This window comes from Ylistrum balloti, unplaced genomic scaffold (assembly GCF_031769215.1).
Source record: "Ylistrum balloti isolate Yb309-2 unplaced genomic scaffold, AGI_CSIRO_Ybal_v1 Utg370024, whole genome shotgun sequence".
NCBI lineage: Eukaryota > Metazoa > Mollusca > Bivalvia > Pectinida > Pectinidae > Ylistrum > Ylistrum balloti.
Genome location: NW_026782090.1, coordinates 1,272,046 through 1,291,889, shown reverse-complemented (window position 1 = coordinate 1,291,889; position 19,844 = coordinate 1,272,046). Strand labels below are relative to the sequence as shown.

General features: G+C 35.5%; 1 protein-coding gene across 1 annotated transcript in view; it reads left to right on the top strand.

The window, feature by feature from the left end:
• The window catches only part of LOC132548703 (metabotropic glutamate receptor 6-like), a 61,319-nt gene that overhangs the window by 36,925 nt on the left and 4,550 nt on the right, over nucleotides 1-19,844 (top strand). Inside the window, exons 3-10 of the mRNA XM_060212582.1 lie at nucleotides 2,386-2,556; nucleotides 13,236-13,380; nucleotides 13,756-13,898; nucleotides 14,044-14,331; nucleotides 15,260-15,365; nucleotides 15,687-15,836; nucleotides 17,223-17,251; nucleotides 17,403-18,528. Coding sequence (XP_060068565.1) covers nucleotides 2,386-2,556; nucleotides 13,236-13,380; nucleotides 13,756-13,898; nucleotides 14,044-14,331; nucleotides 15,260-15,365; nucleotides 15,687-15,836; nucleotides 17,223-17,251; nucleotides 17,403-18,528 — 2,158 coding nt within the window. The remainder of the gene's footprint in view (nucleotides 1-2,385; nucleotides 2,557-13,235; nucleotides 13,381-13,755; nucleotides 13,899-14,043; nucleotides 14,332-15,259; nucleotides 15,366-15,686; nucleotides 15,837-17,222; nucleotides 17,252-17,402; nucleotides 18,529-19,844) is intronic.

Sequence of the window (19,844 nt, the reverse complement as noted above, 5' to 3'; positions counted from 1 at the left end):
TATTATATATATCCTGCAACTGGCACTGTCATTGTCGGAATACACCTCCCACATATATTGTTGTCTATTCAGCAATGACGGAAAACGGCTGCATTTCAGCACGTGCGGTAATTCGACAGAATTGCTTTCTGAATTTACTTCAAAATTACGTTTAATGATATGCATAATTGTTGAAGTAAGTGATTTTATATGTTGTAATGAATCAGTTTATTTACGAATATTCATAAAATGTCGAATGAAGTTTGAAACTATGTTTCTATGCGGAGCAATTATTTTTTCTCGTACATCATCAATCAAAAGTCAGCGTATTGTCAACAACATGTAAACAAAGATTAAACAACAAAACTGCTGAAGTTTTGATTGTCTGATTTTCAATCAATTTTGCAGGATAAATAAAATACATGGTCAGTGTCTTAAAATATCAGTTGTATTTAGGCGAGGGTGAAGAATGACCAAAGAGGCGAGCCTCTGGTGAAGCACTTCTGTCGTCTGTCCCAAGCCAAAATACGGCCTATATTAAAAAAAAACAAATCGAACCCCGGATGCCGAGGTGTACATTGTCATACAAAACAAGTTCTAATCGGGTCTGAGCATTGTCATTATGTCGTGGCTATCACAAAAAAAAAAAAAAAAAAATTAAATAACACCGATATTTCAAAATTTTTAAAAAGAAGCTATATTGATCTGCCAGTGAAAAACATTACATGCCTTTGACAGGCGCCTGGTGATTTAAAAATCAAAACAAACCACATTGTTTTAACGAATCAGATTTTTAAGCCGCAGAGCCAATATGTGGCTGTTTAAAGGTCAAACATTGTAATTCATCAACATAACTACCACTTCATCTGCATTTGTGAAGATTGGCCGATTTTTATCATATAAATGTTATTTCACAAAATTGGTTAAGGAATACGAATATTCTCTAAGCGTTTTAACCATTTCAGAGAGTGTGGTTGTAGGATACAATATGAAGAATTAAAAGTGATCAGTTGTCGAATTTGTGTAATCTTTTCCTTAATGTAGTTTCTCTTCAAGTCTTCCGAAAGCATTGTGATGCAAAAATTTCTATTTCAAATACAATCCATCGTTTCAATAAGATACAAAAAAAAAGGATTGATTTCGATGCCCGAATATAAAAAAAAATCTCTAAACAATTGATCCGTAGAACATTTCGAAATATTTTGCAAGGAATTCAATACTTTTATGTCAAAGACTCGAAGGATGAAGTTCATGGCTGCTTGAGGCGAAGTCATTTATTTCTTACAGTTTCGAAGTAATCGATTGATTGTGGGCCACCAGATGACAGAAAATAGATTATATTACACCATGGCAAGGCAATTTACTCAAAAACTGAATACAAGAAAATTATCAAAATCTAAGACGTATTTGCACATTGGGAGGGTATTGACGACCCAATTACTTGTAAAATGTCAGCCATGGAAAACCTGCAGCATTTCGTCAGTCCCCTTCTACATTTCCTTTTTATTTAATCAATGGAGAGGAATTTAATTCATCGTTCCTATGTTGCATTAATACAGCTGGTAAACAGGTACTGAAAAGGTGTACATATTTTATATCCCTAGACAACGAATAGATCTGCGGTTATGAAAAATAAGATAAAGATTAAATCATTTCTTGCCAATAACTGGAATTGCAATTAAATGATGAAGTTGGTATCACTGGAATTAAAATCTGGTCGCGAAAAAGCTTGAATCACTCCGGAGAATGAGGCCTATGCAGTGTACTGATTCCTATGGGAAAGGTGGGGTTTCCTATGTCAAGTCGCCTTGGTATCGGAGCAGAAATGGTGGCTTGACATGATTAGAATAAAGGTTTCACTGTATTTGTAGTCAGAGGTCGTGTCTAGCAGTCGTGGGGAACAGAACGAAAACCTTTTTAATCAAGGCTGTGCGGGCCTGTAGAAAGCATGTACCTATGGGGACAGACATTGTGTTTTATGCGGATTGAAAAACAAATGCAAATGTCTTACAAAATGTAGTATGATGTCAGACACATGTATTAATCGTGGTTTGAAAGAGTGATAAATACAGTGTATTGTAAATAATATAAAATAAAACTAACAGTAAAACTCGTTTTGAGAATATCTTGATGTCATATTTGAGTCCAAATATATGGTTTTTTTGTATAGTTAAAAGAGAGAGAGAGAAAAAACCCAACTGCTACTTATTTAGAGGGAAACAGACAGCATGCACAGGGACATATTTTTTGTTGTCATTGTGTTCGATTTTTAAATAAATGTTTAATATGTAAACGTGCTATCATGCATAGTATTTGGAACGAATTAGAAAAACCAGTAAACGATGAAATCTGATTGCTTACAACATATACGAGTTGACACATGTTCTGACTGATGGGTTGTTTCAGGTGAGCTTCTTTTCGACCAGCCCTGTTCTCAGTGTACGTGATCGCTACCCCTACTTCATGAGGACTATCCCTTCTGATGTAAACCAGGCCCAGGCCATGGTCGAACTGGTGAAGATGTTCAAGTGGACATACGTGTCTGTCGTGTACGAGGAATCAAGTTATGGTATACAGGTTAGTAATTTGGTGTTAATTCAACAAACGTATTCCCTATCTGTCTATATAACATACATGTTCCCGATATAACATACGTATTCCCTATCTGTCTATATAACATACATATTCTCGATATAACATACGTATTCCCTATCTCTCTATGAAGTATGCGTATTAACTATTTATCTTCTAGTAGACATAAACCTTATTTACACATTAAGCACACGTTCTCCCAATGTATCTGTTTTGCGTACGTATAGTCTATTTGTCTATTTTGCGTTTTTCCTATTTCTTTATCTATTTTACTTGTGGCATCATGGCATTTCGTCCATTCAATTCACGAATGTAGAATATGAACAAAACAAATCCCTTTGTTTTGTCTGTTGAGTTAACGTCCTGTGAATGAGCTTGGTAGTATTAGATGGTGAATACCTTTCTGAACAAGATGCGGGAGGACATCCAAAGTGACATATAGTGGCTTGTCCACGATCACGTCCATAACAGCAAAGTTGTTCTGAGGAGAACAACCCACCACTAGCAGGAGAATCGAACTTCGTAAATAAGACAATTACCTGCGAATTCCCACCTCCATTCTCCGTATGCTATCTTTAACGCCTCATTTAGTACTAGTCAGTAAACCATCCCGTTCACAAGCATACAGGTTAAATCTGTATGTAAAATACGTTAAGTCTTGCTGGCTATCTTTTGTTCCTTATAAAACATATAACATACATACTAAGATAACATACATAATAAAATGAGATTAATAAGATAATATACATTTGAAGATAATACTCATAATAAGATTATATTCATATTAGAATAATAAACATGATATGATGATATTCATAATAAAATAATTTTCATAATACGATAATATACATAGTATGATAATAAGCATAATATGATGGTAGATGTAATAAGATGATAGATGTAATAAGATGATAGATGTAATAAGATGATAGATGTAATAAGATGGTATATGTAATAAGATGATAGATGTAATAAGATGATAGATGTAATAAGATGATATATGTAATAAGATGATAGATGTAATAAGATGATAGATGTAATAAGATGATAGATGTAATAAGATGATAGATGTAATAAGATGGTAGATGTAATAAGATGGTAGATGATAGATGTAATAAGATGATATACATAATATGATGATAGATGTAATAAGATGGTATGTAATAAGATGATAGATGTAATAAGATGGTATATGTAATAAGATGGTAGATGTAATAAGATGATAGATGTAATAAGATGGTATATGTAATAAGATGGTAGATGTAATAAGATGATAGATGTAATAAGATGATAGATGTAATAAGATGGTATATGTAATAAGATGATAGATGTAATAAGATGGTAGATGTAATAAGATGGTAGATGATAGATGTAATAAGATGATATACATAATATGATGATAGATGTAATAAGATGGTAGATGTAATAAGATGATATATGTAATAAGATGATAGATGTAATAAGATGATAGATGTAATAAGATGATAGATGTAATAAGATGATATATGTAATAAGATGGTAGATGTAATAAGATGATAGATGTAATAAGATGATATACATAATATGATGATAGATGTAATAAGATGGTAGATGTAATAAGATGGTAGATGTAATAAGATGATAGATGTAATAAGATGATAGATGTAATAAGATGGTATACATAATAAGATGATAGATGTAATAAGATGGTAGATGTAATAAGATGATAGATGTAATAAGATGATATATGTAATAAGATGGTATACATAATAAGATGATAGATGTAATAAGATGATAGATGTAATAAGATGATAGATGTAATAAGATGATATATGTAATAAGATGATAGATGTAATAAGATGATAGATGTAATAAGATGATAGATGTAATAAGATGATAGATGTAATAAGATGGTATACATAATAAGATGATAGATGTAATAAGATGGTAGATGTAATAAGATGATAGATGTAATAAGATGGTATACATAATAAGATGATAGATGTAATAAGATGGTAGATGTAATAAGATGATAGATGTAATAAGATGGTATACATAATAAGATGATAGATGTAATAAGATGGTAGAGTAATAAGATGATAGATGTAATAAGATGATAGATGATATATGTAATAAGATGATAGATGTAATAAGATGATATATGTAATAAGATGATATATGTAATAAGATGATAGATGTAATAAGATGATATATGTAATAAGATGATATATGTAATAAGATGGTAGATGTAATAAGATGATATATGTAATAAGATGATAGATGTAATAAGATGATAGATGTAATAAGATGATAGATGTAATAAGATGATAGATGTAATAAGATGATAGATGTAATAAGATGATAGATGTAATAAGATGATAGATGTAATAAGATGGTAGATGTAATAAGATGGTAGATGTAATAAGATGATAGATGTAATAAGATGGTATACATAATAAGATGATAGATGTAATAAGATGATATATGTAATAAGATGATAGATGTAATAAGATGATATATGTAATAAGATGATAGATGATATATGTAATAAGATGATAGATGTAATAAGATGATATATGTAATAAGATGATATATGTAGATGATAGATGTAATAATAAGATGATAGATGTAATAAGATGGTAGATGTAATAAGATGGTATGTAATAAGATGATAGATGTAATAAGATGGTATACATAATAAGATGATATATGTAATAAGATGATATATGTAATAAGATGATAGATGTAATAAGATGATATATGTAATAAGATGGTAGATGTAATAAGATGGTAGATGTAATAAGATGATATATGTAATAAGATGATAGATGTAATAAGATGATAGATGTAATAAGATGATAGATGTAATAAGATGATAGATGTAATAAGATGATAGATGTAATAAGATGATATATGTAATAAGATGATAGATGTAATAAGATGGTAGATGTAATAAGATGATATATGTAATAAGATGATAGATGTAATAAGATGGTATACATAATAAGATGATATATGTAATAAGATGGTAGATGTAATAAGATGGTAGATGTAATAAGATGATATATGTAATAAGATGATAGATGTAATAAGATGATATACATAATAAGACGATATATGTAATAAGATAATATACGTAACGAAATATGGCCGAAAACGAGTTTATCATAACATCAGTGAAGACTGAAATATTTCTGCTTGATGGTAAATAATTTGTAATGACTTATGCTCTTCTGTAGATAGAGGGGTCGATTGGTTGATTGAAACTGAGTTTTCATTATTCACCGATAAACTAATTTTAAATAAGTGTATACTGTCTGTTAGTTTGGAGTGGGCCTTAGCGAAATGACCTATTAGAAAAGATTGGCATATTTAACCTACATGATTAGAAATCGGGCTATTTTCGTGCATAGTGTGTGTGTTTGGCGAAGCAAAATAGGTCGATGACCGTTAAAAAAATGACCAATGTACAGCCTTGACCATGGACGACAACCAAGTTAGTCATATGTTTGATTAAACCTTTTATCTTCATTGGTAAATCTTCTGCTAGCTTGATTGATGTAAATATTATTATAATTGAAGATACTTAAAGCTTCACGGGTATAAGAGAATAGTAACACAAAGTCTCTGTCAACACAAGTAAAATAATGATATAAAAAATGTCCAAATTAAGTGAGGGACACATCAGTATAGTAGTTGTCATCCGTGTTTGTTTTCTAGCTTTATCGTCCCGTTAACAGCCAGGGTCATTTTGTAGCGGGGTCTCCTTGTAGCCTCTAGATACCTTACTGAACAACATACAGGAGGCATGTTGCTCGCCAACCAATGCAATTGGGCAAAATCGGAGAGTTACGATGTGATGCTCGATGGTGACATTTTGAAAGATTTTTAAAGCTTTCTGGTGACCAGGATTTTGTCGCGGTAGTGTCGTAGGAATGGGTTGTAAACATAGTGACAGTAGTTGTTAGCGATGGAAAGCATGTTTGTCAGCTGGATGAGAGCTGGTTTACAACCATTGTCGTAAAGGACGTTGTCTTAGTATTTACAAACACGACAATGGTCATTGGACCCGTGTATACATAGTCGGTGCCCTTCGCTCATGTGACCATACTATACATTATCTTTTTTTCTGATAGTTATGTTTTCCGTTCATGAATGGTTATTAGATATTCTGCCAACAAATCTAACCGTTGTCCGATAGTGGGAGAGGGCCTTGACCGCTCTATCATATGTAGGTGTTTGCTGATGTTCCGAATAATGCCAGTCAATATTTAACAGCGAGAGGTCATCTGTCCATCATGTAGAAATTCGAGCAAATAAGTTAATAACTCTTCATGGTTGCGGCCTTGGTAGTTAATTTAAATAACTTGTGATCTACACATTGTGGTGACGTCAGAAACAGTTCTGAACATAGAGCTTGAGTATTGTATGTATAGAGAGTACAAGGAGAAAAGCAGCATATAAAAGGACCTCGGTTTAATAGTACAGAAACAAAATCAGAACCTGCTTCAGTTTACAGCGAACACAACAAGTGCTTTACGGCGAAATTCAAAGTAGTTAGAAAGCCTTACAAATCCAACAAATCGCAAATGTTTCGCCTTTATCTCAGCACGAAATGTGAACCTCTTACCATTTCATTGCATAAAATTTATCTTGACCGGCAAATCATTTTTCAGTTTGTCACACAGAAAGGAAGTATATTCAAAGTATAAATAATTAAATTGATATAACAAACATCCACATTAATTATTTGAAACGCATGATATCAACCCTTGTTAGAAAATACAAATTGAACCAATCAAAGCAAGAGCACAATTCATCTCTTGTTTACATGACTTCCAGTTGAAGGCTCTCGGAGCCTTCGGCCCGTTCTGTAAACAAGAAAAACATCGTCTGTTACTTGGAAGATCCCGAATCTTGTCAAATCGCACAGCTGTAAAAGTTAGTTCAAAATAATATGTACACTAAATATATCTGTGTAAATGTGCATCCTCTTGATCAAATTTTGCAATTTTTAAGCAATGTATATTCTATATTTTGAAGTAAAATAAATGACATATATATCATAACATTTAATATGTCTTTACTAGGCGTAGATATCTCTACTCAGAGTTATCGTTCCTTACACACAAGAATCAACTTAAATACGTGTTCTATCGAGATGAAAGTCACTTTAATTTGATAAAACAATCCTGGATTTTTTTAAAACAAGAAATGTTGGTGATTTTTTTCTTTCGTGATATCAGATGAAAAATTATGACTGCAAATAAATTGTGTATGAGCTGTAACGTCAATCGTGTTATTATAGAAATCTGTGCAATGTATGTATGGTGGACGATTGTTTCCTTTTCAGATGATTAAAATAATAGATTCAAGAAGATAGTTTTTAGTCGCAGGAGGTACATTTTTCTCAAGATTTCGAGGAAGCATGAAGAATTTATCATTTTTTGAATACTACCATGTACTAGGTTACTGTATGGTTTTGAAACGTATCATAAGTACCGAGAAAAAAGTAAAATAAATAAACCACATACACTTTTATTACAAAAAATAAAAACATCGAATATTTGTAATTTGAACAATTCAACCGTGATTTCAGGAAGTAGATTATCGTATTATGAACAAGAGCCCACTTGCTTGTGTCAATACCCATTGTCATGTCCAGCACTACGTATAACGTAAACAGTGGTATTGTTCCAGAAATCCGAGTCTGGTGTTACTGTCCGTTCCGGCCATTCATGATGTGATTGACAATCGCCGTGAAGGAAACGTATCCGGTATAAACGATGGATATTGATTCTCGCGATCACAAAATAAGTTTTGACATCTATTCAGTGTTATTTTTGTCAGTTTGGTATAGGTCATGTTGACCTCGGACAGGTCTCTGACTGTTTGTCTTTTCACGCGTGCTCGTGACCATGTTTCCTTGGAGATTAATTTGTCTTAGAGATTAATTCCGGGCCCGCTAAACACGTGAAGTACCTCCATCATTGACTTAGACAATTAACAATATCGCCCTTTCGCGACGTTGATATCCAGGAGATTCTTGTGCCTCTAGATAACATGTGTATTAAAGCGATAATTCTAGTTGACTTAGTGCAAGTGATTCGGTAAGGAACATCATGAATAAACATTATCTATTTATTGTTACTAATGTACGGAGATACAGAGGGTTTATGATATTTTTTCTATAATAAAAGTAGTCAGATTTTCCCCCTACACGTGCACATTATAACTATAGTGTATAAATTATCTACTTTTACGTGCACACGCGATAAAAGTTGTGGAAAGTTATCTGTCTTTTGCGCGTGCACATAATAATAATCTCGTGTTGTCCTAATAGAAATTTTTTATATTATGTGCGCACGTAGTAAAAATTATATCTACATCATATTTATAACGTGCGGAAGAATATTGGAAATATACCTAATGTCCCGTCTATAGAAAGCAAGGATAGGAAACCAAAAATTATCTGAATGACATCATCACCACTCTCATGAACCGTTTTCATATCATAATTACCATTTTACCTACTAGTATATCATTTACTTTCATAATTTTCATAATACCGACAGTCGTAATGGTCCAAAATTTTCTACATCAATGAAACAGAACAGCTAGAAACGGACAGGTTATCTATTAATCTGGTATTTTCCTATCTCTCAAATCCTTCCTTGCTATGTTTCCCACCTTCCCTTGCTATGTTTCCCATCTTCCCTTGCTATGTTTCCCATCTTCCCTTGCTATGTTTCCCATCTTCCCTTGCTATCTTTCCCATCTTCCCTTGCTATCTATCCCATTTTCCCTTGCTATCTTTCCCATCTTCCCTTGCTATCTTTCCCAACCTCCCTTGCTATCTATCCCACCTTCCCTTGCTATGTTTCCCATCTTCCTTTGCTATCTTTCCCACCTTCCCTTGCTATCTATCCCATTTTCCCTTGCTATATTTCCCACCTTCCCGTGCTTTCTTTCCCACCTTCCCTTGCTATCTGTCCTATCTTCCCTCGCTATCTTTCCCACCTTCCCTTGCTATCTTTTCCATTTTGCCTTGCTGTCTTTCCCATCTTCCCTTGCTATGTTTCCCATCTTCCCTTGCTATCTTTCCCATCTTCCCTTGCTATCTTTCCCATCCTCCCTTGCTATCTATCCCATCCTACCTTGCTATGTTTCTCATCTTCCCTTGCTATCTTTCCCATCTTCCCTTGCTATGTTTCCCATCCTCCCTTGCTATCTATCCCATCTTCCCTTGCTATCTTTCCCATCTTCCCTTGCTATCTTTCCCATCTTCCCTTGCTATCTTTCCCATCTTCCCTTGCTATCTATCCCATCCTACCTTGCTATGTTTCTCATCTTCACTTGCTATCTTTCCCATCTTACCTTGCTGTCTTTTCCATCTTACCTTGCTATCTATCCCATCTTCCCTTGCTATGTTTCCCATCTTCCCTTGCTATCATTCCCATCTTACCTTGCTATCTTTCCAATCTTCCCTTACTATCTTTCCCACCTTCCTTTGCTATCTGTGCTATCTTCCCTTGCTATGTTTCCCACCTTCCCTTGCTATCTTTCCAATCTTACCTTGCTATCTTTCCCATCTTTCTTTGCTATCTTTCCCTTCTTCCCTTGCTGTCTTTCCACCTTCACTTGCTATCTTTTCCATCCTCCCTTGCTATGTTTCCCACCTTCCCTTGCTATGTTTCCTACCTTCCCTTGCTATGTTTCCCACCTTCCCTTGCTATCTTCCCCACCTTCCCCTTGCTATGTTTCCCATCTTCCCTTGCTATCTTTCCCATCTTACCTTGCTATCTTTCCAATCTTCCCTTGCTATCTTTGCCACCTTCCCTTGCTATCTTTCCCATCTTACCTTGCTGTCTTTTCCATCTTACCTTGCTATCTATCCCATCTTCCCTTGCTATGTTTCCCATCTTCCCTTGCCCCCACCTTCCCTTGCTATCCCATCTTCCCTTGCTTCCCTTCCCTTGCTATCTTTCCCATCTTCCCTTGCTATCTTTCCCATCTTCCCTTTCTATCTATCCCATCTTCCCTTGCTATCTTTCCCATCTTCCCTTGCTATCTTTCCCACCTTCCCTTGCTATCTTTCCCATCTTCCCTTTCTATCTATCCCAACTTCCCTTGCTATCTTTCCCATCTTCCCTTGCTATCTTTCCCATTTCCCTTGCTATCTTTTCTTCCCTTGCTATCTTTCCCATCTTCCCTTGCTATCTTTCCTTCCCTTGCTATCTTTCCCATCTTCCCTTGCTATCTTTCCCATCTTCCCTTGCTATCTTTCCCATCTTCCCTTGCTATCTTTCCCATCCGTGCCTTGCTATGTTTCCCATCTTCCCTTGCTATCTTTCCCATCTTCCCTTGCTATCTTTCCCATCTTCCCTTGCTATCTTTCCCATCTTCCCTTGCTATGTCTTTCCCATCTTCCCTTGCTATCTTTCCCATCTTTCTTTGCTATCTTTCCCATCTTCCCTTGCTATCTTTCCCATCTTCCCTTGCTATCTTTCCCATCTTCCCTTGCTATCTTTTTCCCATCCTTGCTATCTTTCCTTGCTATCTTTCCCATCTTCCCTTGCTATCTTTCCCTTGCTATCTTTCCCATCTTCCTTGCTATCTTGCTATCTTTCCCTTGCTATCTTTCCCATCTTCCCTTGCTATCTTTCCCACCTTCCCTTTCCCTTGCTATCTTTCCCTTGCTATCTTTCCCACCTTCCCTTTATCTTTCCCACCTTCCCTTGCTATCTTTCCCATCTTCCCTTGCTATCTTTCCCATCTTCCCTTGCTATCTTTCCCATTTTCCTTGCTATCTTTCCATCTTCCCTTGCTATCTTCCCATCTTCCCTTGCTATCTTTCCCATCTTCCCTTGCTATCTTTCCCATCCTCCCTTGCTATCTTTCCCATCTTCCCTTGCTATCTTTCCCATCTTCCCTTGCTATGTTTCCCATTTTCCTTTGCTATGTTTCCCACCTTCCCTTGCTATCTTTGCCAACTTCCCTTGCTATCTTTCCCATCTTACCTTGCTGTCTTTTCCCTTGCTATCTTTCCCATCTTCCTTGCTATCTTTCCCATCTTCCCTTGCTATCTTCCCATCTTCCCTTGCTATCTTTCCCACTTCCCTTGCTATCTTTCCCATCTTCCCTTGCTATCTTTCCCATCCTCCCTTGCTATCTATCCCATCTTCCCTTGCTATCTTTCCCATCTTCCCTTGCTATGTTTCCCATTTTCCTTTGCTATCTTTCCCACCTTCCCTTGCTATCTTTGTCAACTTCCCTTGCTATCTTTCCCATCTTACCTTGCTGTCTTTTCCATCTTACCTTGCTATCTATCCCATCTTCCCTTGCTATGTTTCCCAACCTCCTTCTATCCCATCTTCCCTTGCTATCTTTCCCATCTTGCCTTGCTATCTATCCCATCTTCCCTTGCTATCTATCCCATTTTCCCTTGCTATCTTTCCACCTTCCCTTGCTATCTTTCCCATCTTCCCTTTCTATCTATCCCATCTTCCCTTGCTATCTTTTCCATTTTGCCTTGCTGTCTTTCCCATCTTCCCTTGCTATGTTTCCCATCTTCCCTTGCTATCTTTCCCATCTTCCCTTGCTATCTTTCCCATCTTCCCTTGCTATCTATCCCATCTTCCCTTGCTATCTTTCCCATCTTCCCTTGCTATCTTTCCACCTTCCCTTGCTATCTTTCCCATCTTCCCTTGCTATCTTTCCCATCTTCCCTTGCTATCTTTCCCATCTTCCCTTGCTATGTTTCCCATCTTCCCTTGCTATCTATCCCATCTTCCCTTGCTATCTTTCCCATCTTACCTTGCTATCTATCCCATCTTCCCTTGCTATGTTTCCCATCTTCCCTTGCTATCATTCCCATCTTACCTTGCTATCTTTCCAATCTTCCCTTACTATCTTTCCCACCTTCCCTTGCTATCTGTGCTATCTTCCCTTGCTATCTTTCCCACCTTCACTTGCTATCTTTCCCATCTTCCCTTGCTATCTTTCTCATCCTCCCTTGCTATGTTTCCTTCTCTCTGTGACCGTTTACATCATTATTTTAAACCGGGCGTTTTATTCATTGTAAGTTTGTATGAATTGTAATGTAGGGAGGCCTGTAATGTTAAAAAAATATGTCCAATGCATATGAATTACTTTCTATAAAATATATTTAAATGGGTTAAACTATAATCATCTGTACTTCTAAAGCATTTCAATCAACAATTTATCAATATATAATGTAATTGAGATGGAAATATCGATGAAGGTGCCATTGTAATTTTCCACACATATAGGGAATGAGGTAAAAATGTACTTAGACGACCATGAGGTTTAATGTTCTGATACAACAGTGAGCGCATGTCGGGCATTTACATCTGTGGTGAGGAATCAAGCGTGTTATCAAAGTTTATAACTTACTAATATGTACTGTGAGATTCCTTACAAAGGTGGTTTAAATTAGCATGTCTTTACACTAGGAAAAAAGAAATCAAACTGATGCGACATAGTTATATTTGTTACTGGTGTTATTCTACCATCGGTCTAAGTGCAAAAACGTCCTTATTTTCAGCTTTGTCATACTGAAATGTTTCTATAATGAATATATGAAAATAAGTTTTCAACAAGTAACATTTATTATTTGCAAACGTTTGAAATAACCTTATTAACAAAATTTATAATTTGTATAGGGTTTTAACGAGTTGGAAAAGTTATTGAAGCTATCTGCTATATGTATAGCGACAACAGAGAAGCTCCTGAAGGATTCGGGCGTAGCCGGGCAGGCGTCATATGATACAATCGTCGATAGGCTGAAGCAGAAGTCTAACGCTAGAGGTGAGAATTATTCACGTTAAGCCAGTTACTTGTTGCCTGTAATGAATTAAAGTCGAAAATATTTGTACCCTCGAATACTTGAACACAGAATGCCATATCATAATCAATACATCATTATCAGTAAGGGTATACTTTTAAACGTCTAAACAATTTCGTTCAATACTCATCACATCTAAAGTCGCACGATTCCTTTAAGACGCACCAGCCGTTTTTTGCTGATATACAGTTGTCTTTTCTTCCTCGATCAGTTATGTTGATATTTCCATCATGATTTCACCATTTTCATATTTGTTTGATCTTTTTCTCATAATTGCTTTTTATGTTTCATAAAAACAAAACGGACTATATACCCTAATGTCTCTTTATAAACTTCAGGTGTGATAATATTTGGATCGGACCAAGAAGTAGGGGAGTTAATGGAGGCTGTGAGACGTCGGAACGCCACAGGGATGTTCTCCTGGATTGGAAGTGATGGTTGGGGAGGGCGTGGCCTCGCGTATTTAGACAAAGAGGCAGAGGTAAAGTTGTAGACTACCTTCTTCGAACTTTGCAAGATTGCATATATTTTAAAGTGCTAACCATAATGTTCTTGCATCCTCTACACACCCCACCTTAAAAACAAAGTAAAGAAAAAATATACATATATACCATACCTCCATTTAGGTAGAGGGAGCTGTCACAGTTCAGCCATTGGCGTATGAAGTAATTGGATTCAAAGATTACTTTTTAAACCTTAAACCGGAAACAAATGCCAGGAATCCATGGTTTATAGAATATTGGGAACAACAGTTCCGGTGTAAATATCCAAAGAGCAGTTGGACCCCTTATAACGAAGAATTCGCCGGGAACCCGTGCACGGGACAGGAAGTGATGTCAGAGGAGGAATTCGATATGGAGGCACAGTTACAGTTTGTCAGTGATTCAGTGTTAGCGTTTGCCCACGCCTTTAAGGTAAATGTTCTGTTTCTCAGTCGTCATTAGATAATAATTATTGCTATAAGATGTATACAAGTAGAGACAACAGATCTCTTTCACTCTTATAAAAGAAATTGTATATCAAATCAATGTTAAGTTAATAGCTACTGAACAGTTTATTTGAATACAAGACTTCATTGATACATATGTGTCATGTACCGCGTGCATTTTTCATATACATATGCCCTTCTAAAAAACCAACAGCATTGAAACGTTATATTTCCAACAACCAGAAATACGTGAACGAGCAACCGTATATTAGTATTCCATTACATGTACACTTATTCTGTCCGGAAATATGATCTACCCATTCTATTGTATAACTGACGTCACACAGTCAGTTTGTATTCTACAGAGGACAATATGACGTTAAACTCTGCCGTATGGCCGCCGTAATCATTATTATATTCATCGTTTCGAGATTTCTAACAACCAAAGAATCTAATAATGTCATCAGTCATGTTCTTGGAGTCACGTGCGGAAACGATACCTCCTTAAGTAAAAGAACATTATAGGAATATGTTATCAATTGTAGGTATCGTCTTCACCTTTGACTCTATAAATCTGACGACCCACCGTTCTAAAGACGGTTCGTCCGCTGAAAGACCGAAAGGTCGTAATAGTGGACGTAAAATCCGCTAATAAATAAAAATAAAGTTCTATAGACCGCCATTCACCAAACAAATTACTTATTACGTGGACTAGGGTTGAACTGTTTATCTACACAATTAAATCAAGATTCAGCTGTTATGAACCAACGAACACTTTATATTGAGGTTTGCTGTATATAAACGAGGGGCATTTTGTCTGGAATTGCAATATTGATATACATTATTCTATAAAATTTTGGTTGAGACTGTTTTTTTATTGTATATATACATTATATAACAATCTACCACTTCAGGATATGCATCAGGTACTGTGTGAGGGAAAGCCTGGACTATGTCCGAACATGGACCCTGTCGAAGGAGAAATACTCAAAAGATTCCTCCTCAATGTTAGTTTTACAGGTCTGTATTCCGTGTGTAACCATTTCACTGGTGCTGACAATGCTTCTGCATAAATATAAAATACCTTTAAATTCTCAGTATGGACCTTGTATCCAATATTCAATATGTATAATAAAGCAGGGATATACAATGTATTTATTAACATTAACCATGACAGATAGAGAAATGTATTGCAGTGGAATTGTTGTTTAAATATTTGATAGTGTAAATGATCATGTATTTTATATGGAATATGTTCGTTTAGAATATTTCAGCTGTTCTTTATCAGAGGGACCCCACACCAAAGATTTTCAAATCGGTAACGTTTCGTTTGTTTTATAGGATTGTCAGGACAAGAGTTCTCTTTCTTGGCTAATGGAGACGGACCAGCTCGGTACAGAATTTTGAATTTCCGGCAGAAATCCAATGGCGAATACTCTTGGGACACAGTTGGATTCTTTAAAAATGGAAGCTTGATAGGAGTAAGTAGAAGTTTGGATTTGTCCACTTCCTTAGGGTTTGAAGTTGATATTAATCATTAAAACGCGAAGATGGTAGAAGAAATGAAAAGGGTTTAGTCTGGTTTTAGAGAGTACAATCTGTTTTAAATCTGTTTTTAAAATGTTTTAAAAATGTATTGATTTATTTTATATAAATATCGATTAATCACTCGTTCAGAATTAGTTGTATTTGATATCTTTAATATCAATTGCAAGTCCTTTGACAACACATTTATGTCGTCTTTCTAGTAGAACAAGACAGATATATCTTCTAGTTTTACTGAGTAATAAGATAAACATTTACAGTGTATATGTTATTTGTCAGTATAAACGAAATTTTATCTTAAAGTGATAAAATAGATGTATTTTAAAAGAAAACTTAGATATAAGAAGTGATGGATTAGGGTTTGAAAGCTGACCAAAATAAATGGCGATCGTTTCTAGACAAATCAATCAATAGCGTATTGTCATGATATAGATCTAGCTGGTATTTCGTGATCACCACAGTTTAAAGGATGAGGTCGCATTCATGTACAGTCCGGGCGTCAATAAACAGGAAAAATATGTTCCACATAATTCTGCTGACTCGGAACCTAACCCATACAAGTAAATGACAGACGATATCGTCCGAAATTGTTGTAGGATTGAAGCATCAGACATGTAGTATTACAAACTTAAAACAGACCGGATATTACAGGAATGACTTGTTAAACAAACATGGAATAAACATTTAAAGCACAATATTAGACATATAATAACTTTATCCACAAGGGGATACCTGGTCAAGATTATTATAACTTCCAATCAAAATTATAAAAGATAAATTAGGTTTATCCACAAATAGAACATCTAGTGCAAATATTGATAAATATAGTAGATTTATCCACAAATAGAACATCTAGTGAAAATATTAATAGATATAGTAGTTTTGTCCAAACTTAGGACATCCAGTCAAGATTATAATAGATATATTGAAAAAGGTGGTATATAAAGTCAAGAACATGTGTGTGTCTCCTCCAAATTATCTTTATATCTGTACGCGTTTTATTTTCGGACAATAGTTTCCATTTAGTATCCCAGATTGAAATACAACTATTTTGTGGCAGATTGAAATGTTTCCTTACACTAGGGGTACTTCAAAAAGGTTATATCTGGTAAATCGGGGAAAGGTTTTACTCGAAAGCAACGTGTGAGGAATGGACATTTAAAAATGAGATCACTTGTCATAAAAATAAATGGTTTAATATGATCTTGTACAAACGGTGTGATATAGATAATTTCTCAAAAGTTGAACCGGATACAATCATCATCATTAAACAGATTATTTGTGTAATCATTTGATTTTATGTGATTATTGATAGGAATAACTGTCTAACAGAGGCGAAGCGGATGAAAATTAACCAGCAAGTGTTCTTTTAACCTGAAACAAGTTAGGAAACAATTTATATATTATATATGGGAGGTATTTTTTAAAAATGAACATTCAGAGTTTTATGTCAGATCCTAATAATATTTTATTTCGTCACGATTTCTTACCGTTAACATGTACTTGTTACAGGTAGATGATTTGGTGTTCCGAATGGATGAGGAACCGGAACATCCGGAATCTGTATGTAGTAAGGATTGCGCGTTCGACGAAGCGTATAAGATAATAGATGGCGACACCTGTTGTTGGTCATGTGTAAAATGTGACGGTCATCGCTACCTACCGAACAAGTTCAATTGCGCCGCTTGTCCAATGGGAACCATTCCTAGTTATGATCGAAAACGCTGTTCTACAATCCCGATGTCGTATCTTAATTATTCCAACCCAATTGCAATAACAGCTATGACCTTTTCAACCCTCGGGATCATGGCAACTGGATTCGTCATGTTGGTGTTTCTACGCTTCAACGATTCGCCGATTGTGAAAGCGTCCGGACGGGAGCTGAGTTTTGTTTTATTGATAGGCATATTTCTTTGCTACGGCATGACGTTCATTCTTGTATCAAAACCTAATTCGATAACTTGTGGAGCTCAAAAATACGGTATCGGTTTGTGTTTTTCAATAGTTTATTCTGCTATCCTAACAAAAACAAACCGAATATCCAGGATATTTCGGGCGGGAAAACGAACTTGTAAAAGGCCAAAGTTTATCAGTCCGAAATCACAGCTTGTTATATGTGGTGCTTTTGTGGCATTTCAGAACGCTGTTGGGATTGTGTGGATCTTATTACGACCGCCAAAGGCAGTACCTTTCTATGCCAATAGGGAAGACCACCAACTGGTGTGTCTTGACGCCGTTGAATCCTGGTATATGATTGGATTCACGTATCCTATATTTCTTATAATTGTTTGTACATTTTATGCAATTTGGACAAGAAATATTCCCGAGGCTTTCAATGAATCCAAGTACATAGGGCTTACTATGTACACGACTTGTATCATTTGGTTGGCTTTTGTGCCAATTTATTTCAGCACAGCGGACAATATCCAAATCCGTATTGCCACCATGTGTTTCTCCATTAGTCTCAGTGCCACTGTAGGGCTTGTGTGTATGTTTACCTCCAAACTATCAATCATCATACTTCATCCGGACCAGAATGTCCGACAGTCTATCATGGCGTCCAAACCTGTAATGCCTGTACAGATACAAAACAACTACTACTCAACATGTCGGATAGAGTCAGCTACGCAATCAGAAGGTTTGTATTGCATAATGGTTTGGCGTGTACTACGCAATCAGAAGGTGTGTATTGCACAATGATTGGGCGTGTACTACGCAATCAGAAGGTGTGTATTACACATTGGTTTGGCATGTACTACGCAATCAGAAGCAGTGCATTTCACAGTGGGTGGGCGTGTACTACGTAACGAGAAGATGTGTATTATTGGATTCGTCACAGGGATAATGTAGATTCGAATGGGTTTAATCAAGTTGGGTAATACCAAAGATTGAAATGGGAACTAGTCCCCGATCAAAAAATATGATAATACAATTTCGATCCCAAGGATAAGAAAATTCTTATCATATTCATTACCAAAATGAATTATTCATATGTGCTCACAGACTGCATTTTGTAGGCAGGTTTTAAACTTATTACGACACAAGTGTACATGAACGTTGTCAAAGAATAGTGCACTATAAATTGTTATATATTGTGTACCGTTTCTGTTCGATACCTTAAGGTACTCTTATGCCTATGTTGTACATTTCACTGACACCGTAACACTATTTACAAAACAATTATTTGTCGTTCAGATAACTATTTCTTACTGGTGTTATTTTTTAAATATAATCTAATCCTTACAAATAGATGTACGACATACCCACCATTTCGAATCGATTTCGTCCGCATTAGAACTGTCAACGCCCAAGGACAGTAAAGCATACAGTTCAATACACTGCCATTATACTAAAAAGATAAATGATAAAAAAAATCCGTCGATATTTCACTTCCAGTGGTATTGCATTATCATCGATTTTACGTAGCTGCATAATATGTCAAAAACTAAAGTAAAGTCGATTTACGTTTTAAATAATTATCTATGTTTTTTCTTGGTTGATCGTTTTGTGAATCCTGCTGTTTAAATCACACATTCTAAAACGTCTTACCCAGAGCTCGTTATAGAAATGTTTTCACATTGCTGTGTGTGTTATAGTCTTTACTTACTCAAAAGAGATAGCAATTCCAGAAATACACACACAACAGAATAAATAAAGCTCCAATTTCTCCAATATAAACGCTGCCATGTCATACAATATGCCAGTGTACATCATAATGTTGATGACAATGTTGGATTTGGAAATAAATAGCCTCAAATGTAAAGTTTGCCAAGGCCCAACTCAACAATTGTAAACAACACCATTCAATTTAAATTAGACTAAATATAGCCCATGAAATTGAAGAAGGACTAAATATTTTTAATGTGATAAATGGTTTCCATGGCTTATTACAAAAATATATAAATAAATATTATTTCCGATAGGACGTCTGTATCACTACAGTAGTGTTCCTTC